Source organism: Mustela nigripes, chromosome 5 (genome assembly GCF_022355385.1).
Source record: "Mustela nigripes isolate SB6536 chromosome 5, MUSNIG.SB6536, whole genome shotgun sequence".
Classification (NCBI taxonomy): Eukaryota; Metazoa; Chordata; class Mammalia; order Carnivora; family Mustelidae; genus Mustela; species Mustela nigripes.
The window spans coordinates 142,088,568-142,111,361 of record NC_081561.1 but is presented as its reverse complement, the minus strand read 5'-3'; the positions used below and the strand labels follow the sequence as shown (position 1 = coordinate 142,111,361).

The following is a 22,794-nucleotide window of genomic DNA, read 5'->3' as shown; positions in this document are numbered from 1 at the left end:
CTCTGTCAAATAAATAAATAAAATCTTTAAAAAAAAAAAAAGAATACTAAACTTGGGGGGCGCCTGGGTGGCTCAGTGGGTTGAGCCTCTGCCTTCGGCTCGGGTCATGATCCCAGGGTCCTGGGATCGAGCCCCGCATCGGGCTCTCTACTCAGCAGGGAGCCTGCTTCCCTTCCTCTCTCTCTGCCTGCCTCTCTGCCTACTTGTGATCTGTCTGTCAAATAAATAAATAAAATCTTTAAGGGGGGGCGGGGCGGAATACTAAACTTGGAGCGCCTGGGCGGCTCAGTGGGTTAAAGCCTCTGCCTTTGGCTCAGGTCATGATCCCAGAGTCCTGGGATCGAGCCCCACATCGGGCTCTCTGCTCAGCGGGGAGCCTGCTTCCTCCTCTCTCTCTGCCTGCCTCTCTGCCTACTTGTGATCTCTCTCTCTCTGTCTGTCAAATAAATAAATAAAATCTTTTTAAAAGATAATAAATAAATAAAAATACTAAACTTGTTAGCAGTCCACATACTAGCATCCCTACAGAAGGTTTTCCATTTTCTGGTCCTACTGGCCGTTTCAGTGCTGTACCCTTCTTAACTCCGGGCCTTCAGCCTTTCCTTGTGTCACCTTGCAGGCTAGAGTCTGGCCTCTCACCATCTCTGCATTCCATTGTAGTACCTCTTATCCAGAGCATGGCTGAGTGTTTACCTGCCAGATCCCTAAAGACAGGGTCACTGTTTCCTTTCTAACCACAGTTTTTGGTTAGGAACTCCCATTGGGGTGGAAGGCACAAGTGGTAATTTTAAATTTTTTGAACATTTCTGTAAATTGATTTAAATTTTGGCCACAGGAGGGAAAGAATGATGTAATGTGCATTTATTTTGTGGGAAGTACGTAATGGAAGTTAGAACTGGATAAACCAGAAGATGACTTTGGGTTCTCATTTCTCTGTAGAGAATCCGATATCACCAAGGAGCGGATCCAGAAGATCCTGGCTACTGGTGCCAACGTTATTCTAACCACCGGTGGAATTGATGACATGTGCCTGAAGTATTTTGTGGAGACAGGCGCTATGGCCGTTAGAAGAGTTTTAAAAAGGGACCTTAAACGCATCGCTAAAGCTTCTGGAGGTAGGGCCTCTGCTGGCTCCAACTGTGGTGTGTCACGTTACCATAAGCACCAGTGTGTGTCTTTACATTGGAAAGTCCTCTCTAAGCAGCTTCAGAAACATCAAGTTTTTACTTTCTACTCCCTTAACGCTTCGCGCGACAGAGAGATCTTTTGAAGTCACTTTTCGTGTTCCTGGAAAAGTTCTGCTGAATTTCTTTACCTCAAAATGACATAGTTCCATGTTGGGATAAAAGGATGGTGGTTTGATGCTTAACTGTAAACCTTAAACTTGCATCTGTGTATTACTTCTATCATAAATGTTTCTGAATTTAAGACCAGGTATGAAAACGTTCATGGGGAAACAGTACTTACAGATCTTTGTCATTATTTTAATAGCAACTGTTCTGTCAACCCTGGCCAATTTGGAGGGAGAAGAAACTTTTGAGGCTTCAATGTTGGGGCAAGCAGAAGAGGTGGTACAGGAGAGAATTTGTGATGATGAGCTGATCTTGATCAAAAAGTAAGTTGCTTTCTAAATTATGAAGCTGTACAGATTTTATCGATGAGTAGAAGTAGATGGCCTTCCCATTGATTTGCTGCTCTAGTCTTGCAGTGATAGGAGCGGTTATACGCATGGGAGAGAACAATGTTAGGCCGTGGTAAATGGAGGTGGAGTGACCATTTCATCTCTTCTGCCTGGCCCAGACACTGCTGCTGTGTCTGAATGAACTGTTAGCAGGATTCAGTTAAGGTGCTTACAGTGTATTTGTATGTAGATTTATTTTATAAAAATACTGATACAGAACTTGTTTTTTTAAATAGCACCAAGGCTCGCACATCTGCATCAATTATCTTACGTGGGGCAAATGATTTCATGTGTGACGAGATGGAGCGCTCTTTACATGATGCTCTTTGTGTGGTGAAAAGAGTTTTGGAGTCAAAATCCGTGGTTCCAGGTGGGGGCGCTGTAGAAGCAGCTCTTTCCATATACCTTGAGAACTACGCAACCAGCATGGTAAGAACATCTAATGACCTGTTTTTTTAAGAAGGGCCTGGGACCCCCATCTTTGGTTACTATGCCCTTGAGACCTGCGCTGCTGTTGTGGGTTTTGTGAAGACAGTGCATTGTCTTTCTTCCCAGGGGTCTCGGGAACAGCTTGCTATTGCGGAGTTTGCCAGATCGCTTCTTGTTATTCCGAACACATTGGCAGTTAACGCTGCCCAGGACTCCACAGATCTGGTTGCAAAGTTAAGAGCTTTCCACAATGAGGCTCAGGTTAATCCAGAACGCAAAAATCTAAAATGGTAAGCATACAATTTCCTTGTCTCTTTCATGGTCATCTGTGTATCCTGTGATAGTTAACTTTGTTTTAAACTCCAGAAAGATGATTCTAGTGATTATATTCGCATGGGTGTATTTTAATTAGCATCTCTGACCCCCAGATATCTTCCCGCTTCTCTGGGTATTCCCTGTACCTGTACAAGGGTCCCACAGATGCAGGGGGGATTGTTTTGGGGTGATCTGAATCTTCTTTTTTTTTTTAAGATTTTATTTATTTATTTGACAGAGAGAGATCACAAGTAGGCAGAGAAGCAGGCAGAGAGAGAGAGAGAGAGAGGGAAGCAGGCTCCCTCCTGAGCAGAGAGCCCGATGCGGGACTCGATCCCAGGACCCTGAGATCATGACCTGAGCCGAAGGCAGCGGCTTAACCCACTGAGCCACCCAGGCACTGCTGATCTGAACCTTCTTAAGCAGTCCCTGTGTAAGATGTTAAATGATGTTTAGAAACAGTGTCCTCACTATCCTCTAACCTTCCTACAACTCTTTCAGTACTTCTCGCTATTGGTAATTAGCTACTGTAGTCTTAAGGGGTCTACCGTAAGGTCCCAACATTTCCCAAGATGAACATTTGAGTGGGGTGGCCAGATGTAAAGAGCTGGAATGGGGTAGGTGTACGTTATGTAAGATGCCGTTGAATAGTTTTTTCTAAATTGCAGGATTGGTCTTGATTTGGTTAATGGTAAACCGCGAGACAACAAGCAAGCAGGGGTGTTCGAACCAACCATAGTGAAAGTGAAGAGTTTGAAGTTTGCAACAGAAGCTGCAATTACCATTCTTCGAATTGATGATCTCATCAAATTACACCCTGAGAGCAAAGATGACAAGCATGGAGGTTATGAAGATGCCGTTCACTCGGGAGCCCTTGATGACTGATTTGCTTTATCCTTTATTTATAACAATGTTGGATGCAATTCTCTTGTTGAGTATTACACATTAAAAAAAGTAAACTGTCAAGCCTTGGGTTCTTATGAAAGATGGTTTCCATCCTCACTTTGGTTGGTCCTATAATCTCACATACTATAATTTAGTACCATACTAGTTTAAAAGGAGGTTAAGTTCCAGTTGTGTTTAGGCATGATTAATTGTTAAGTAATTTCATCCCCTCTGAACACACATTGCTATGCCCATCCCACCCCCAATGCACAAGGCAGCAACACCACGGTGTCCACCCTTCCGTTCCATGGTGTGTAACAGGGTAACAAGAATCCGACAGCCGGATGCTCCAAGAGGATGGCCCAAGGCTATAGCCCCTCCTTGAATGTTGACCTAAGGGGAAAAAGATACATACGTTTATCCTGCGGACATAGAGTAAAAATCCTAAATTATCTTTTCCCTTTTAATGTTACACCAGTAAACTATCCTTTCAAGTTCCGCTTTCATTTTAACTGCTTAGGACCTTGATACCCTGTGACATCCACCCTGACTACCTTACTAGCTCAGAAAAGTCAAGGCTGCTCTGAGACAGAAGTAAATGAAGAGAGTCCAGGGGTTTCGCCCTGGGAAGCAATAAAATAACTCCTGAGTCCCAGTGGAGCTTCTCAGTGTCCGCCTAGTAACCGTATGGCCACTGCTTGCCACACTACAGAGCTGTGTGTGCCTGGGGCTTGCTGTTTACAATCAGATTTGCACTGCAACACCCATCCGCTAACCATCCTCAGGACTGCTCGCTCAGGTTTACCTTCTCTGGGTTTAATCCAAGTTCTTTAGTTATTGCCACAGAGAGGGCAGCAAAAGCTTCGTTGATCTCAAATACATCCACATCCTCCAGGGACCAGCCTGCTTTTGCAACCTAAGGGGAAGATTAATGGAATAGAGGTCTAAACACCCACGTGGCCGCCTCCTTGTAGATACTAGAACATACACTATGTGACATTGGAGGATCTCTTAAGGGTTCCTCCATGAACCTAAGTGATACCATTCTAAGACACACAGAAAACATCCCTCTGGAATCAAAGTTTTGAAGTAGTAACATGTTAAGTGTAGGTGAGATGATCTACGTTATTTATCGGTTCTGCTAAAAAACAGGAGATTCAAATGTTCTTGGCTGTTCTTTGCAGCAGGGAAGCAGGCTAGAGATACAACTAACATGAAAAAGCTCATTGAAGACTAATGGGGAAACTTTCATAAAGGGGGAAAAAAAAAATTTAATCTGAGGAATAAACAAAAGCTCAACCTTGGCATTTTGGGGTGGAGGATCTGAGCCAAGGTTTGAGAAGGCGGAACTGAAAAGTGAATTACAGCGTGGTGTTCTGGTCCCAAAGGCGTTCGTTGTCCCAACAAAGAACAGGTGCCAACATTCAAAATTAAACTTACAGCTTGCTTTATCGCTGGAATCGGTCCTGTCCCCATAATGGAAGGCTCCACGCCTACTTGTGACCAGGAAACGATCTGTGCTAACGGTGTGAGCCCTCGATGAGTGGCCTCCGACTTCTTCATTAGCAACACAGCGGCAGCACCATCATTTATTCCTGTAAAATACGAACGTCCTTGCTTTTGAAATGCTCACTGAGTTCTATACCTGTGCCTACTTTCTCAAACACCTGAAGACACATGTTCAATTATTCTTTATATATAATCTTGACAAAGTCAGTTGCCATAATGCCTTTTTTTTTTTTTTTAAGATTTTATTTGACAGCAAACATGCACAAGCAGGGGGAGCGGCAGTGGGAGAAGCCGGCTCCCCATGGAGCAAGGAGCCTGACACGAGGCTCGATCCCAGGACTCAGATCATGACCTGAGCTGAAGGCAGGTGCATAACTGACTGAGCCACCCAGGCGCCCCCCCATAATTCCTATTTTCCAATGTAATTAGAAATGCTAAGTTTGGCAATATGACATAATTGACCACAGAACATTAACCGAGGAAAGTGGAAAGATTGAAAGAGGAGGGAAGAGTAATGAAAAGAAAAAGATGAAATAGCCTTGCTCAGGGCACCTGGGGGCCTCAGTCGGGTAAGCATCTGCCTCCAGCTAAGGTCATCATCCTAGGGTCCTGGGATTGAGCCCTGCATCAGGCTCTCTGCTCCTCCCCTCTTCCACTCCCCCTGCTTATGTTCCCTCTCTTGCTGTCTCTCTCTCTGTCAAATAAATAAAATCTTCGAAAAAAACAAAAAAGAAATAGCCTCGCTCTCATATAAGGCATCGGGAGTTTCTGGTTTTGGAAAAGCATCAAGAGACAAGATCAAACTCTCTGGTTCCCTAATCTGCTTTTTCATCTTTATGTCTAGTTCGGATGTTGAGAAGTCAAATCCATTCTTTATAAGTTAAGTCAAAAATACGGCGATGCTAGGGGCGCCTGGTTGGTTCAGTGGGTTAAGCCTCTGCCTTCAGCTCAGGTCCTGACCTCAGGGTCCTGGGATCAAGCCCCACATCAGGATCTCTGCTCAGCAGGGAGCCTGCCTCCCCCTCTCTCTCTGCCTGTCTCTCTGCCTACTTGTGATCTCTGTCTCTTTCTGTGTCAAATAAATTAAATCTTAAAAAAAGAATAGGGCAATGCTAGTAATAATCAAATATAGAGAAACTATATCTTCCCTTCAAGCAACTAAAGGTCTTAGCATAATTTGCATATAAATAATAAATGAAATGAAAAAGTCATCAATTTGGTAGGCCTAGCAGAAGAAGGGTTCCCTTAACTGCCCTTTGGGAACTCAAACCTGAAGCATTAGCTGGGGTGACTGTTCCTGTTCCATCTGTAAGAAAGTATGGCTTTAACTTAGATATGCCTTCTATGTTGCTCCCATGGCGTGGAAACTCATCTGTTTTCACTTCAGTGAGACCTGAACAAAGGAAAATGAATTAACCAAGATTAGTACCAAGATGGCAGTGAGTGTGCCAGGAATGGTGCAGTCCTCAGACACGAGGCTTCAAATTTGGAAAGAAGGTTTACTAAAAAATACTTTCATTCCAACAGGAAAGTACACATAATAAAAGTTGCATGTTCCCAGATTTTATAAGCACTGTCCTCATGAGATACTTCGAGTGTTTTCCACAACCACAGCCCTTTCTGAGGAAGGCAGTTCTTTGTGCGAAAGGTGGTAAAGGTGCAGTGTGTAGGACTTAGCTGGTTACAACGGACAGGATCAGGGAACATCAAAGCTAATCTCATAAGGGTGGACGTAAGCAACAGCAGTTACTGGTAACAGAACAGTTGATCAGTAAGAGCTCTTTGACCGGAACATTCCATCTGAGATAACAGCAAAGGACCCAAAAACATGCACCCTCAGGAAACACGAATTGTATGCAGACATATACAGGAAGTAGTGGGTGTTCGACTCTGAGGAGATTTAGCCTGTAGGGGCAAAAGGTCAGCTGTTACCTCCTAACAATGATAAGCCAATGCTCCAGTTTCTCACACAAAACCTGCTCTATCTACAGACCAGTGTGGACACTCTGGGACCAGGAGTGCTCAGAGCCAACACAGTGCCATGTTCTCACCCTCCAGCACCCGATAAACAATGGCGCCCAGCCCGCCATTTTCAGATGTACCCAAGATCAACCTTTTCTTTGCAACCTGAAAGACCTAAGACACGATGTATAAACATTCCTATATATTATTTTTTGGATCACTCTTATCTATAAATAGGTACATCAAGGTTCAAACCACTGAAGTCTATATACTCACCTTTTCTAGAAGATACAAAAACTGGTATAATCTCTTTGTCAAAATAGCCAGCTTTCTGTGCACTCTCTGTCCTGTTCTGGGACAGAACTGCATACTTGTCCTGATCTTCTCTGCTCACTTGCCATTTTTTGGCTACATTTTCAGCTGTGAAAGAAAACATTAATAATAAAGCAAAAGATAAGCATTTTCAGGAACTGGCTTTTAGAAGCTCAAGTTTTTCACCTGTAACCCAGCACTGCCCCCCACACACACCCCCTGCCCCCCGCGCCCCAAGCAGGCCCAATGACAGTCTGAGATGGTTCGGGCCTCCCACTAGCGACAGATTTGGGAAGGCTGCAGGGACTCTTAAGAAGTCATTTGCTTTCTTTGCTTCCTTCTTGCCTTCTCTTTTCCTACGGAACTGTAAGCTTTCGGAAATTTCCTTTATGCAGATTCACCAACAGTTTGTATTTTTGCCCCATTCACGTCATCATTCTCTCTCGGAACCATCTGAGAAACGTTATAACCATGGCTCTTTATCCCTCAGTTTTTAATTTCACTCTATCTTTCCCCCGAACGGCCAGTTTCTTACATGAGCACAGCTCTCAAAATCAGGAAATTTAACACTTACACAATCCTATTATTTAATCCTTGGTCCATCGTCAAGCTTCACCTGGTGTCCCAGTGATGTCCTTTGTGGCTCATTTGTATGTTCATTCCAGGATCTTCACTGCCGATCTCATCAGTGTCCTTTTACTGAGAACAGCTCCTCACACTACCTTTGTGTTTCTTTACCTTGATACTCTTGAAGAGACCAGTTCTGTTATCAAACCTCTCCAATATACGTTAGAGGTCTCCTCAAGATTAGTTTAAGGTTTTGCAGAAAAGCAGGTATCCCACTGGCCTGACCATCTCAATGAACCTCATTGGTTTATCTCAGGTGGTGCAAGCTTTGATCACTTGGTTAAAGTCTCTCTACACTGTAAAGTTACTACTTTTCCATTTATAATTTTTTTTTTAATTTAATTTATTTATTTGACAGAGAGAGATCACAAGCAGACGGAGAGGCAGGCAGAGAGAGAGATAGAGGGAAGCAAGCTCCCTTGCTGAGCAGAGAGCCCGATGCGGGACTCGATCCCAGGATCCTGAGATCATGACCTGAGCCGAAGGCAGCAGCTTAATCCACTGAGCCACCCAGGTGCCCCTCCATTTATAATTTTTAAAAAGATTTTATTTGAGAGAAAGCAAGCAAGAGAGAGAGCACAAACAAGAGAAGGGCAGAGGGAAAGGCAGAAGCAGAATCCCTGCTGAGCCGAGCAGGGAGCCATATGTGGGGCTGGATCCCAGAACCCTGAGATCATGACCTGAGCCAAAGGCAGACGCATAACCAACTGAGCCACCCAGGTGACCCTCCATTTATAATTAATCAGGAAGTCAGGGGAAGTTATTTTGACACTACAAAGAAATGTCTTCCTCAACCAATTTTACCCGCTTCTCTTCGCATTCACGATTTTCCAACTCCAGCCTTCCTCTGTTCTGGCATCTACTATAAAGAGCTTTTCCCTCTCTCCATTTATCATCTTGACATCAGTATGGATTCAAATATTTTCACTTCATTTAACAAATCATATAACCCATTACTGTCATTATTGGACGAGGAACTTCCGGGAGCCACTGGGCAGCACGGGCTTTGTCTTCTGGCTGCTTCCGGAACCAGAGCTGGGCATCAAGATCTGGTCCCTGAACATTCTGTGTGCCCCACTGTCAGTGCCTCTGGGTTTCTACTTGCTGCACTTAACTTTGACATATTGGTCTGACTGGTGCCCAGTGAACTTCTTGGTCACTTTTTTTTTTTTTTAAATTTAAAAGATTTTATTTATTTACTTGAGAAAGAGAAAGCCAGAACATGAGCGGGGTGAGGGACAGAGGGAGAAGCAGACTCCCCTCTGAGAAGGAAGCCAGACATGGGGCTCGATCCCAGGACTCGGGAATCATGACCTGAGCCGAGGACAGATGCTTCACAGACTGAGCCACCCAAGCTCCCCTGTTGGGCCTCTTTTTAATGATGTGAGGTCTGAGGGCAGCCTTGATGCCAAGCGGGAGACAGCTGCCCCTGCCAAGGCCATGCTAGGGAAGAGACTTATTTTGTCCCAGCCTGGAATGAACCACTTCTCAAAGGAACCTTAGTTCCCTTTAGTGGAGAAAGTATTTAGAGACAAAGATCTGGGTGTTAGGACTGCTCACCATGCCTGGCATGTCACCGTTTCCGTGCCTGTTTAGCAGGGAGTTCTATACACGTAATTCAGGACTGTTCACACACATTCACACTGATGTCCTGGCATACATTCTCACGCCACAAGGGCACGCTTCCCCCTTGCCGTACTTGAATTCTCTCTACAGTAGTGAGAAACCTGGCTCCCATTAGCCTCAATATATTCACTCATCTGCTTGAATCTATAAAACACACAAGGTAGTTTCAGAATGAGCTGTCCCACAATACTGGGAAGAGCAAACGTAACTAGAGCTCAGTACTTGTTTACAGTTTTTTTCTTTTTTTAGGTAAAACCTATACAGAGTGAAAAACAAAAACCTGAAGTGCATAATTCAATGAGTTCTAACAAACGCACACAACCACATATCCCACATATGTAATATTTCCGTCACCCAGGAAGTTCTCACGTGCCCCTTACCTATCTCACCCTCCTTAAAACAAATGTTTTGATTTCTTTCAGCATAAATTATAAATGCAACTTAGTGTCTTTTGCTCAGCATTCTGTTTATCATATTTACTCATACCGTTAAGTTGATCGCTTAAAGTCTGTTCCTTTCTCTTGCAGAGTGGTATTCTGTGGTAAGAATACAGAACTATTTGTTACACATTCTCCTGCTGATGGATCCCTGAGCCATCTCTAGGTCTTGGCTCTAATGAATAAAGCTGCTTTGCTCCTGCAATGCTTTCAGTGATGTTTTCATGGGTCTTTGGTAAAGAAACTGTCCAATCTTTTCCAAAGTAGTTGGACCACTTTATGCCTTGATGTATGAGACTGCCCCGGGGCTGCTGATTTTCTTCCAGGACTTGGTGCTTGAACTGTGTTTTTCATAAAATTTGGACATTTTCAGCTGTTATTTCTTCCATATTTTCTCTGTTTCCTATCTCTTTCTTCCAAGACTCCTACTCCGTGTGTGTATTTTGCTTCAGAGGTCACTGAGGCTCTATTTTTTTTCCATCTTTGATCCATGTGTTCTTCAGGTTGTAAGACCTACTCTCTATAGATCGACTGAGCCTGCTGTCTTCTGCCTCCAGTCTCCCCTGAGGGCCGTCCAGTGGGATTCTCATCTCAGATTGTGGGCTTTGCAGTTCTAATTTCCAGATGGTTCCCCTTTTACTGCTGAGATTTCCCCTATATCTTCCTTTATATGCTTAAGCCCAGGTAAATAGCACCTTGTCTGCTGGTTCTGGTATCTGTTATTGCAGGGATCAGTTTCCATTGACCATTTTTTTCTCCTGGTTAGGCTACATTTTCCTACTTCTGTAAATGTCTAGAAATTTCTTATTGCATGCTGGACATTACAGTTGCTATACTGTAGTGTATTAGGTATGCAGAAACTGTTGAACATCTGGATCTTGTTATCCTTAGCAAGTATACTGAATTTCGTTCCCAGTAACATACTAGCAGATCGTCTGGATCCTTTTGAAGCTTATTTTTTAAGCTTATTAGTTTGGGTCTAGCATCATCCTTACTCTGGTGCTAGAGTGCTCCTGCCACTAAACTGTGGGTTTTTTGAGATGTCAGTAGAGTGTCCAGTGGGTTCAGTAAAGTTTCTACTCTGCATGGTCAGAACTCCTAAGTTTCCAACTAATCAATTCACAACCCTCTAGCAGCTGTTTCTACTAGACCTTGTAGGGTGCTGTCCTATACAGCTGAGTATTTGACCCAAGAGTTGAGGGGACCCTTATGGAGGTTTCCAGAGCTTCTTTCCTAGCTCCCTTCTGTCTAGTACTCTGCCCCACAAACTCCAGGCATCTCAGCAGCTCCAAACTCTGACCTCTGCCCCCACAGTTCAGTGGCCACCATCCCCCCCAGGTAGAAACTCAATGACAGTAGGGTTTTCCCTTCTTTCAAGAATCTCGCGGCAACTGGTCAGTTAAGTATACGACTCTTGTTCTCAGCTCAGGTCTTGATCTCAGGGTCAAGAGTTTAAGCCTGACCTTGGGCTCCACACTGGGTGTGGAGCCTATTAAAAAAAAGAGAGGAAGAAGAGGAAGAGAGAAGAGGAGGAAGAGGAAGAGGAAGAAGAAGAAGAAGAAGAATCTGTCTTATGACTGACTGCATTCGAGGCAGAGGCGGGGCTGGCATGGGTAAAACCCCCATTCTCACTCAGGGGAGCTCTAGAGTGGTCCCCTGAGGAGAGGACCCCAGAAGAACAGCAAGAAATTGCCCTGGGTAGGGGAAAGAGAGGTGCTCTAATAACCCGCCCCTTCCTCATCACAGGATCCTGTGGGGCAGAAAGAGGGAACCTGAGGTCACAATGCCCCATTAGGAATCTTCCAACATCCCTCTCAACTATTTCAGATCCTGCCCAAACCTGGGGTCTATTACATCCCCTGGGCCAAGATCCAGGGGATGGGCACATTGAGAACATTCGGCAGACTGTGGCTCTGACATGACTCAGTCCCAAGTGATTCTGAGGGCTCAGCACGGACCCAAAGCATAAGATCTTGGTCTGCACCAAGTTGGTGGAGCCGTTCCAGATGGACTCCCTGTACCTTTTTCTTGGGGAGCTAGAACACCAGAAGTGGAGGAACAACATAACATGCTCCTCCATATAAATCTAAAAGGGAGGGTTTCCCAAGGCTGATGGGAGGAATGAGCGGACAGGCATCAGACGGGGGCTCCATGGGGAAGGCCTGGGTACCGGTTTGTGTGGAAGGAATGCATCTACCCCTGTTAGAACAAGCGCCCCAGGAGCAGAGGAGGTACCAGCAAGAGAGGGGGAGGAGCCAATGAAATGGTCCCCTGCAACCTGCCCCCGAGGCCAAGCCACTGGCAATGCTTACACCACTGTGGAGAACATGCTGGATCTTCCCAGGAGTGACAGCCTTTGTCTACAGCCAGAGAGAATGGGGGTGGGGGGTGGTTGTTAATTTGGATTGTTCCAGACACCCCCCACCAGGCACCTGCAGAGTCCGAGCTGTGGGGTGCTGCGGGCTGAGTCTTGAGTGGGAATAAGGAAGGTTCTTGAAGGTCCTCGTGAATGAGGGCCCCAGCAGGGTTTTAAAAAAAAGGAATCTCAGTCTTATGTGATTGTTGGTGGTCAACCTTTGAAAGCAGTAGCTTGAAAGATTTTGGCCACTTGTATATTCGTCTGTATTAGGGAGTCTAGTCTTTACTAATCATGGTAGCCTGAGGCTTTTTTTTTCTTTTTTTAAGCAACAGAAACTTATTTTCTCATGTTGTGGAGAACAGAAGTCCCCGGTGAGCAGGTCTGTTTCCTCCTGAGGCCTCACTCCTCCCGGCTGCCTCATCGCTGTGTCCACACATGGCCTTTCTCCCGAGCTCACATCTCTTGTATTCTGTCCTCTTCTTACAAGGTTGCCAGTTAGACGGAATTAGAGGCCACATAAAGGCCTCACTTTAACTAAATTACTCCTTAAAAGGCCCTAACTCAAAATTCAGTCATGTTCTGAGGTCCTGGGGTTTGGGCTTCAACAAAGGACTTTCCAAAGGTCATAATTCAGCCTGTAGCACCTCAGAAAGGGCTCAGGAGCTGGATTTTCAGTGACAGCCTCAGGTGACATCGAGACAGTCGGCTGTCATATCCCACTTTGAGAACCTCTGGCCTGGACTCGACAACCAGGCAGACCCCGGCATGGCACCCACAGAGGCTGCTGGGGTGTGGCAACACTCTCCCGCCACCCCTGCTGCCACTCTCACCCGCGGTGACCAAGCCCCCATGCTCCCCATGGCTCCGTGCCACCCTACCTCAGCCTGACACACACTGTTCCCTCTCCTTTGATTCTTGCTCCTTCCCCCACTTTCTCATGAGACTGCCACCTTATTTCTACTGCTCCTGGACCCAGAGCCATTGCCACATACATTTAAGCAAGGGAGTGTAACGTCTCAGGGCTTGTTTCTTCAAGTCTAAAATGAAGTGTCTCTTCTGTGCTTGAGTTCTACATTCCATATGCGAGAGAGACAGAATGATCAGGACACGGTCCCTGTCCTTCATGAAGAGAGCACCTGAAAAGCCAGTGGTTATAGGACCTTCTGGAAACCTGTCCGCACTCAGTGTGTTTTCAGCCGTGGGTGCCTTACCTGTCATGCCCATGTGATAGTTGTGGAATGCATCGGTAAGGCCATCACAGAGGATGCTGTCCGTCAGTGGCATTTCCCCCATCTTGACTCCTGTCCTCAAATGAATCAAGTGAGGAGCCTGGAAACAAGAAATACAAATGGATTTGGGGTTGTTTGTCACTAGATCTGTCCTTGTGATCCCACTCAAAACTACCCAGTGGCTCCTCAGTCTTTACCTAGACCCTCCTGTGACCCTTCTCCCCAGTTCTGGCCCATCCTCTTCCCCATCCAGGGTCTGGGGCCTGGAGACCCCTGGAATCAGCCGACTACTCTACCATTTCTACTCCTGAAAAGCTGTTATCTCCTACCCTATTTCCATTTATCACCAAATCTTTCCATTCTGATTTCCTTAAGATCCTCATTTATTCTTTCCAAAGAAGCAACTAGTTATCTGTTAAATGAAGAGCTCATCTAAAGGCATAAATGAGGGGTGCCTGGGTGGCTCAGTGGGTTAAGCCTCTGCCTTCAGCTCAGGTCATGATCTCAGGGTCCTGGGATCGAGCCCCGCATTGGGCTCTCTGCTCAGCAGGGAGCCTGCTTCCTCCTCTCTCTCTCTGCCTACTTGTGATCTCTGTCAAATAAAATAAATAAAATCTTTTAAAAAAAACAAAAATAAAGGCATAAATGACGCTAACAGTGTGTAACTTCCCCTGATAAAAGACATATTGCCTATAGTAAGAATCATCAGGTGGCCTAATTAACTAATGGAAAGGGATTTCTAGGTGGGGATCTTTTTAACTCCTACCAATTGAATAGCAGCTATAATAGAATGGAAACACTTGGAGTCAGAAGATCTGTATTTGAATTCTGGCTCTGGGCCTCAGTTTCTTGATCTGTAAACTGGGAATGATACCTCCTACCCTCTAAGAGCTGTTGTGACTATGTGACTATATAACCATGGATGTGTCAGGCCCCCTGCTCAGTGGGGAGCCTGCTCCTCCCTCTCCTTTTGCTCCCCCTGCCTCCAACCCAGCTTATGCTCTTGCTCGCTCTCTCAAATAAGTAAATAAAATCTTTAAAAATATAAAAATAAGGGGCACCTGGGTGGCTCAGTGGGTTAAGCCACTGCCTTCGGCTCAGATCATGATCTCTGGGTTCTAGGATCGAGTCCCGCATCGGGCTCTCTGCTCAGCGGGGGCCTGTGCTTCCCTTCCTCTCTCTCTGCCTGCCTCTCTGCCTACCTGTGACCTCTGTCTGTCAAATAAATAAATAAAATCTTTAAAAATATATATATATATATAAAAATAAAACCATCAAGATAGAGATCAAGGTTGAATCCGTTTTTTTGTGTGTTTACTGTTTCGTTTCAGCTCTGCTATGCGTCAGTTTACTCTGCGATGGCACAGACGTGAGTCTATTGGCAAGAGGTCAGTGACTGCCGTCTCTCCAGAGGCCTTACCTTGCTCATACTTTCCATGCCTCCTGCAACCACAATGCTGGAGTCTCCTATCCCTATGGACTGTGCTGCAAGGCACACGGCTTTGAGGCCTGACCCACAGACCATTTGGCAGCTCCATGCGGGAACAGAGTAAGGGATCCCTGCACCCATACTGGCTTGTCGAACCGGATTCTGCCCACAACCTGGCAGAGGGAACACAGAGACAGCTCAGCAAACAAACAGAAGGGAAAAATGTTTAGATGAAAGTACACAGATATTAGATTAGCAACTGGGCTCCTGTCACTTCCCGGCCAAGCTGAACCAAGCCACACTCCCAACCAGACAGAAAAAGGCCCGTGTCTGCCCTATACCTGCCAGTCTAGCCCCTGAATACGGATTAGTCTGTGCTTATGGATATAAGCTTTCTTTTCCACAAGGAAGTTATTAATAAGAAGGAGGAAATGTTCCTCCAGTGATCTTTCAACAAGATTGTGGAGGGCACCTAGGCTTAGGGAGTAGGACAGATGAGGATTCAAATACTAGCTGCACTTCAAACTGTGCCCCTCAAAAGCTCATTTCCTCATTTGCAAAATGGAGATAAGACGATTCAATGCACTTACTGACAGGACTCAGTAAAGCCGTGAAAGCACTAAGCCCAGTGCTGTCAAGGCCCCGTATTCAGCAGGCCCTCAATGAACATAGCCATTATCTGTTTTATAATTACGTGGAGACACTAGGGAGCGCAGATGTGGAAGAGATAACGACCCACCCGGCACGATGGACCCGATGACATCTGAGTAAGTCTAAATCATGGGTCTGAGAAGGGAGGAGGATGTGGGCTGAAGACAGCCAGTCGGAGAATATTACATATTTTAAAGCCCTTGAGAGTCATGAGAAAGTGGTAGGCTCCAACTTTATGGCCCCTCAAGACAATAAGAGAAAGGAGAATCAGGAATTAGAACTACAAAACTATAAAATGAATATATGCAAAAATGGGCCAGGTCTCAGACAGGGTAAGGACAAAAGTTGTTCGTAAGTGAACATTCCAGTTACCACGAGGATCAGAATTTATGCTGCTGCCTGAGCATGAACCTAGTTATTAAACTGTCTAAGAACTGCCAGTGGTCAAGGATCTAGAAACTCAGTGGGAAGTGAGACTGGCGCACTCTGGTGACTCCCCTGCCCCCACCCAGGGATTGACAGCCCCGTGAGGAGCTGGAAGTGAGCCTTACCAGCCTTGAGGGCCCGAACCTTACCTGTGTTGTGGGACCCCTATTCCAGCACCTGGCACAGTGCAGGGCACAAAGGAGGAATTCATCCACTTTTGTTCAATGTGTGACACTTTAGGCGCCCATAGAGGGCTGTGTATACTCTCCGATGGGCCTGGTTCTAAAGAATGAAAAGGCAGGGGCGCCTGGGTGGCTCAGTGGGTTAAAGCCTCTGCCTTCAGCTCAGGTCATGATCCTCGGGCTCTCTGCTCAGCAGGGGGCCTGCCTCCTCCTCTCTCCCTACCTGCCTCTCTGCCTACTTGTGATCTGTCTGCCAAAAAAATAAACTCTTAAAAAAAAGAAGAAGAATGAAAAGACAGTGGAGGGCGGTGGTCTAGCCTGGGCTCATCAGGAAACGCCCAGGAAAGTCGCGGGGTATCAAGCTGGACCGGGGCATGGCAGGGGAGCGACAGGAAGACTTCCAGCAGAGGTAACTCCAGGAGCAGATCTCCGGAGTTAAACACTTGAGTTTCGGGAGCGGGAGGTGTGCGCGGGGTGTTGGCGGGCTGCTTCCAATGAACCTGACCTTCGAGGAGTTACCTGCCGCCAAAACGTGTCCGAATATGACCTCCGACACCTCTTCGGGAGCCACAGCGGCCCTCTTCAGGACTTCTTTGATGACAGCTGAGCCCAGGTCACGGACAGGGACAGCGGCTAAAGCACCATTGAAGGAACCTAGGGCAGAAGGGAAGGCGGGCGCGACGAGGGCGCCCAGGCGGCGCGTCTGGGTACGGAGCGGACCCGCGGGAAACCCTCGCATCCATCTCCTAAGCGCCAGCAGACGGGGTCGGCCCACGCTTCCCTAACAAAAGGGCTCGACAGTCCCGCGCGCCCAAGGCTTTGAAATCTCTGCGGCACTAAGCACCGGGAAGCAATTCTCAGGCATCCTCCATTCAGCAGCGCGGCCCTACTCGGACCACCAGCGACCCCGCCCCTGCGGCCACAGGGCTGACATGGTTCCTCCGGGAGCTGGCCAACCAGAGGACTCGAAAGAGAGCGCCTCCCTTCGCCAGCCAATGGGAGAGCACGGCGGCACGGTGGTTCTACCCGCGGACCCAATCAGAGCACGCGAGGCGGAGTGGGCACCGCGGGCGAGGACGGGGCGGGACCGTCGGCCGGCCTGCCGGAGAAGGCGCGGGGTGCCTCCGGCAGGTCCCAGAGGTTCCGGGGTCCTCGCGGCTGAGCCAACGCCGGCCACTTACCTATGGCGGTCCGCGCCGCCGAGACGATGACCACGGGATCAGAGCTTGCACTCATCCTGCCGCACGACCGCTTCTAGCTGCTGCCCGCCTGCAGCTGCGAGCAAGTGAGGCAAAGCCTTGCTCCGCGGCTCACAGGCCGCGCCGGGGGCGGAGCCGCAGGCTGCCCCGCCTCCGCCTCCGCGGGCGCCAGTGCGCAGGCGCGACGGCGGGGCGCTCGGGGGATGAGGTGGACCCTGTAGGGGCCGAAGCAGTGGGCGGACCCGCGGGCCCCGCCCCCCCACCTCCTCAGACCCTTATCCGAACGGTCGTGTGGTCGTTTGTCTTGGCGTTTTGTTTTGGGGGCCGGGCGTGGGTTTTTTTGGACCTAGTGTTTTTCGAGTCATTGAGAAGTGGGGGTGACAGTAATACCCCACGTTGAACCCAGGACTCGAATGCCACTGGCGAGAATGTGGGTACGAATCCTGACAGCTGCAGGCCTGCGGGCCGTTCTCTGTGTGCTTCTGCTCTGGTGGCTTCGAAAGCGCATCTCCATTTTGACCGGGCGCCAGTGATCATCCATTCCTTAGGGGTTAACTTGGTTCTCCTCTTGGGCAAACCCTTCTCCGTGCCTTCCTGTGGGGTTGGCACCACTTGCCTTATAATCACGCTGGCAGATCAGCTCCAGCGCTGATGTGTGAGGAGGTCGGAGTGTCTTAATCTCAGACCAAAAGGATTTCCTCCAGCTAACAGTTCGGAGAAATCTGCAGGAAGCGCGTGCATGTAACAAGCTGGACCACTCCTGTTTCAAACCCTTTAGGACTTCCTCTTACCCAACTGAGCAAAGCTCAGACTTTGTCAGAGCTATCTAGGACCTTAATAACCACCCCTCACCCCACCCATTCACTTTTCAGCCTCCGGTTTGGGAGTTTTCTTCTAGACACACCCCACAGTATAGCCCACCCTTCCAGAGACAGACCTTGCCAGGTCTTCTCTCTAGCCCTCAGGGCAATGTTGGACCCACAAGGGGCTTAATGCATTAATAAATATAAATGAATTTTCATGATACTATCCAAAAGTTTTAACAATCCCCTAGGGCTACCTAAGACCCCATATAGAGATTAGAGTCAGCCGCAGATATGGAAACTTAAATATTTGAGTAATAATTGGGGCAGCTCCCTTGGCAGAGCATGCAACTCAGTCTCTGGGTTATCATTTCGAGACCCACATTGCGGGTAGAGATTACTTGAAAATAAAATCTTAGGGGCGCCTGGATGGCTCAGTTGATTAAGCATCGGACTCTTGGTTTCTGCTCAGGTCATTATCTCAGGGTTGTGAGATCGAGCCTCGAGTTGGGCTCCGTGAGAGCGCAGCATCTGCTTGAAATTCTCTTTCCCTTCCCGCGCTCATGTGTGCCCATGGGCTCTCAAATTGTTAGGTCCGAAACAAGACTGAGACAAAGTGAAAGTTATTTAAAGTTTTATTTTATAGTAAGTGTTAGAGGTTAGACTGATCGGTCAAGGGAACGAGACTGAGACAAGGTGAAAGTTATGCAGAGCTCTATTCTATGCAAGCATTAGAAGTCAGACCCGCCAGGGCAGTGACTGATTCCCAACATCCATTTTACTCTAATTAATCAATCTTAGCCCTGGGCAATGGTTTTAGAATAGATACATGACCCAGTCTTGGCCACAGAAGGTTGAAGGGAAGCTGGCTGGCTGGGCTCTGGGAACAATATTCTGGATGCGAGGCCTTGAGCAAGAGGGGAGCCAGCATTGCTGCCTTGCTAACGGCGCTCGGGGGAAGAATGAGGTACAAACAAGTCAGCTGTAAGAGAATGGGAGCAGGGGACGACAGCTGCACGGACTGACTGTGCCCGAACAACTCCTCAATCCTGTATTTATTAGATACAAGATAACAACGGAGAAGAAAAGGTTACACATTAGCCTTATGTCTAGTAAGTAAATAAGGAGGAATGTGAGTCATCAGTAGGTCACAAGTGTTAGAGGTAAACAAAATAAACAAGAAGAGCAGGGCATGTCTGGTCCAGTGGCACGACTGGCAGTTGTGCCAAATGCACTTAAAGGGTTAACTGTAACAGGAGGCTTTCTCTGACAATATGGGGGAGACAACGAAAAAGGTAAGCGGCTGGTGTTCCACCCTGAGCGGGCAGGTGTTCCCAGCTGCTCGGCTTCCAAGACGTGTATCATCCCCTCCACTAGAGGCCTGCTGCTAGTACATGTTTTTCTCAAGGTCATCTTTAAGCATGCTTGTGTGACCAGTACAACTCCTCTTTGGTTAAATTTAGTTTAAGCAATGTATTATTCTGAAGGACGGTTACAAGCATGACTTTTGGCAAGGCCAACACACTGAGGACAGCAGAACAGAGATGGAGAGAGTACAGCCTTTGAGGGCATCTCTGAGGTCAACCCTACGTTCAATATCTGAATTCAACCTCTGATTTCCCAACTACGTGAGACAAATATTCCTCCTGTTTAAGCCGGCTTGAATTAGCCAAACTAACACATGCCACTGAGAGCATCCTGATTTATCCACATGGAATTCCTGGGAGGAAGGTAAGATTTCTGGATATGGGAGGAAGGAAAGGGGTTTCTAGGCAGACAGTGCAACCTGTTGAGAACACTAGGACAAGAGAAATTTGTCACAAGGTTGTGTGAGGGAAGCTGCTGCCAAGCCTCCTCCTGAGGAGCCTGCAAGCAGATTGAAAACTCCTTAGGCCCTAGGAATCAAAATTAAGACTTTGCAGAGGTATGCGGATGGGCCAAATGAACCAAAGAAGACAGCTAGAGCATTGGCCCCGCAGTAGGAATAGCTTGGTTAACTGTGTCTTCTTTGGAAAAGATCTTTGGTCTGGAATAGTGATTACCAGCAGTCCTCCCTAAGAATTCAGCAACAAATCTAAGATCCTTCTGTCTGAACTGTGTTCCCTGTTCTGAAACATACAAGTTCAAGGAATGTATGGAACTTGTGCCTTGGCTTCATGCTCTGTTCTACCCCGGTGTCCCCTTACATCTGAGGCTACTCAGTCTCCTTTGTGGGCTTACTTTGACTGCCCCTTAACATTTTCCCCGAGGTTGTTACTTCGTACCAGCACTCTGGGTAATACCCGTCACTCCCATGGCTTCAGTTACCCCTATATGCTGACCACCCTGAAATCTCTCTCATGTAGTTGTCTCCTGAGCAGATGCCCTCTCCATTAAAATCTCCCACAAGCACATCAAGTTTAACACATCTCAACCAAAGTCATTACATATCCACCTTTTCTAGCCTTTTTTTCATCTCTGTTCAAAATCTCAGGTTAACTTATCTTCTGTCAGCCAACCTACTGGGTAGCAAGCACTCCACTAAGGCATCACTTGTTCCAGGAAGCCTTCCTACCTCCTGCATTTGGTGCCCATTGGCATTATCTACCTAACTTGTCTTCTTACCAGATGTTAAAATTCGTAGTTTCATCCTGTCGCCTGTAGTAGACTACATAAGCTTTGCAAGATCATCTTGTTACACTGTGTTATGCATAGCCGCTAAAACATTACAGGAATTAAGTATGAATGAATATAATGTATTCTCTATGCCCAGTGCCTAACACAAATGAATATGAATTTATTCTTCTGGATGCAAGGAATGTATTCAACTGTTTCCTACCTAGAGGCTCGATCAAGACCCAAGTTAAGAGCAAAACTGAAAGGATACTTGCTTGCTTCTGTTGAGGGGCTACACAGCCCCTGTGGCAGGGGTTCCTCATTATAGTAGCTCATCAAGCTCTATTCGGAGCTCTGTATGGGCCAGAAAGGAACGAAGAACAACAAATAGGCAAAAGTAAAGTATAATTTTGAAAACGGCATCAGATCTACAGTCATATGCTACCTAGGCTGGTGGAGTGGGTGGGCAGCAACCATCATCTCCAAGGGCAAGTGAGGGGCCATGGCTACAGCAGGGCTACTGAGGCAGTTTCTCCTGAAGGGGCCTTGCAACCATTCTGGGTTAAGTTTCACAAATAGGGTTGCAGGAGTACTGGCCAGATTTAAGCCAGGAGTAAATTCCCTCAACCTCCCATGTAGCAAATTCCCCGGTTAGTCTGGAGGGAGCAGGGACTCAACACTGTGGACTGGCCACAGCTGGTTTGCAGTGCACTCCTGACAGTAGTGGGAGCTTCATTCTTTCCTGGCACATGTCCCCGATGGTGCCTCCAGATCAAAGGTAACATCACCCAGGGTTGTAGGAAGTATTCATTATAACCACGGGTATAGACGAGCTCCAAAGAAAGAGTCAACAAAGGAGGGGGCAGTGGTCTAGAGGACAAACTGCTAATGAAAAATAAGGAATATCTGAGAGAAAACTGCGAAAAAGAATGGCTTTGTCTTATGTTTGATGCAACTCATTTGATGCAACTAAGCCCTCTAGCTTCTGAGAGTGTCCCAGAAGCTAAGAGGGCTCAGTTGCATCAAATATAGCTGAGGGGCCAAGAAAACAAACATCTAGAAAGCCCCTGTACCAAGCATGGTTACATTTGTTCTTGTTACAACCTTCCTGGCAGCAGCATCCACTGAACCTTATGTGAAGAGATGGCAACTGGTACCCGACCCTCCCGTCATGCCAGACCCTCATGAAATGTCCTCATCCCTCTGGTCCACAAACTGGTGCATTCTTCAAAAGTCAATCCACTTCTAAGACTATTCTTAACTAAAGCCTCTTACTTTAGCCAGCATCTTCAACTATATATTCAAAATTTTTATAATTTGCATTTTCCCCCATTGCCACATTGCTGGTTCATTTGGCTGTTTCCAGCTCCTACGTATTTGGCACAGCAACCATTCAGACTGCTTGCAAGATGTCACGCTCAGCTCCAGCAGTTCTTCTTCCTACTCCAGCGGATGAGACAGGCGGACACAGCACCAAGCCTGGGCTCCTGGAATCCGATACGCTTTTGCTGCCAGCTCTGAGGTGGGTATTGTCTAGGAAGCTTTGACGACGGCACCTAAAGGGCCGACCCAACACTTACCAACCGTTGGGGGATCACTTAACCTTTTGGAACCCATTTCGTTTTCTGTAAAAGACCCAAGTGCCTCATATCAAGGGGGTGATACTGAAATTGCATATAAATTATGTGTCAGTTTCTGGCATTTTAAGTATTCAATTTTAAGTATTCAATCAAAATGTTAAGGTTTTTTTTGTTGCTGTTGTTATTGTTGTTTTTTTACTATCTTCATAGTGCAAATATCCCTGGAATGACGCTAAAGTAGAGACATTGAAACTATCTTACTTTCTGGGTTTTATCCAAGTCGACTGCCCTTAAAATTAACCTTTGGCAGTACACTCAAGCTTTTGCCAAATGGTGGGGTTCTCAGTTCCAGGAGTCATCTAAAGAATGCCTCAGCACTCCCACTCGCCCCACTTTAAAGAGAAGTAATACACTTTTAACAGCTTTTCACTATTACATCCAAGACATCACAATCCATTTCAAGTAAGCTACTATCTTCTCTATCCAAAAATACAAATTTATATTTGAAGTAGTTTGATCAAGGGAGATGGCCTGTCATCAGGACTGGAACTTTGAGAT

General features: G+C 46.7%; 2 protein-coding genes and 1 non-coding gene across 4 annotated transcripts in view; 2 read left to right on the top strand and 1 right to left on the bottom strand.

Annotated features, from left to right (window-relative positions):
- The window catches only part of TCP1 (t-complex 1), an 11,393-nt gene extending 8,002 nt beyond the window's left edge, over positions 1–3,391 (top strand). The window contains exons 8-12 of the mRNA XM_059401372.1: positions 940–1,115; positions 1,492–1,615; positions 1,918–2,110; positions 2,237–2,400; positions 3,094–3,391. Coding sequence (XP_059257355.1) covers positions 940–1,115; positions 1,492–1,615; positions 1,918–2,110; positions 2,237–2,400; positions 3,094–3,310 — 874 coding nt within the window. The 3' untranslated portion in view covers positions 3,311–3,391. The remainder of the gene's footprint in view (positions 1–939; positions 1,116–1,491; positions 1,616–1,917; positions 2,111–2,236; positions 2,401–3,093) is intronic.
- On the top strand, positions 1,677–1,806 carry LOC132018891 (small nucleolar RNA SNORA20). The gene has a single exon (XR_009404662.1). It is a non-coding gene; the product is annotated as a small nucleolar RNA SNORA20 (small nucleolar RNA).
- ACAT2 (acetyl-CoA acetyltransferase 2) lies at positions 3,304–17,406 on the bottom strand. 2 transcript variants are annotated; one of them, XM_059401373.1, is made up of 9 exons: positions 17,241–17,406; positions 16,579–16,713; positions 14,792–14,973; positions 13,354–13,471; positions 7,058–7,201; positions 6,090–6,212; positions 4,751–4,905; positions 4,116–4,226; positions 3,304–3,703 (listed from the first exon to the last, which is right to left on the bottom strand). In XM_059401373.1, exons 1-9 carry the CDS (start codon positions 17,293–17,295, stop codon positions 3,533–3,535), a joined length of 1,194 nt encoding a protein of 397 aa, XP_059257356.1. In that variant the 5' UTR covers positions 17,296–17,406; the 3' UTR covers positions 3,304–3,532. The 2 variants fall into 2 exon arrangements, with proteins under 2 accessions (XP_059257356.1, XP_059257357.1); XM_059401374.1 differs by lacking the exon at positions 4,116–4,226.
- Positions 17,407–22,794: the final 5,388 nt, after the last annotated feature.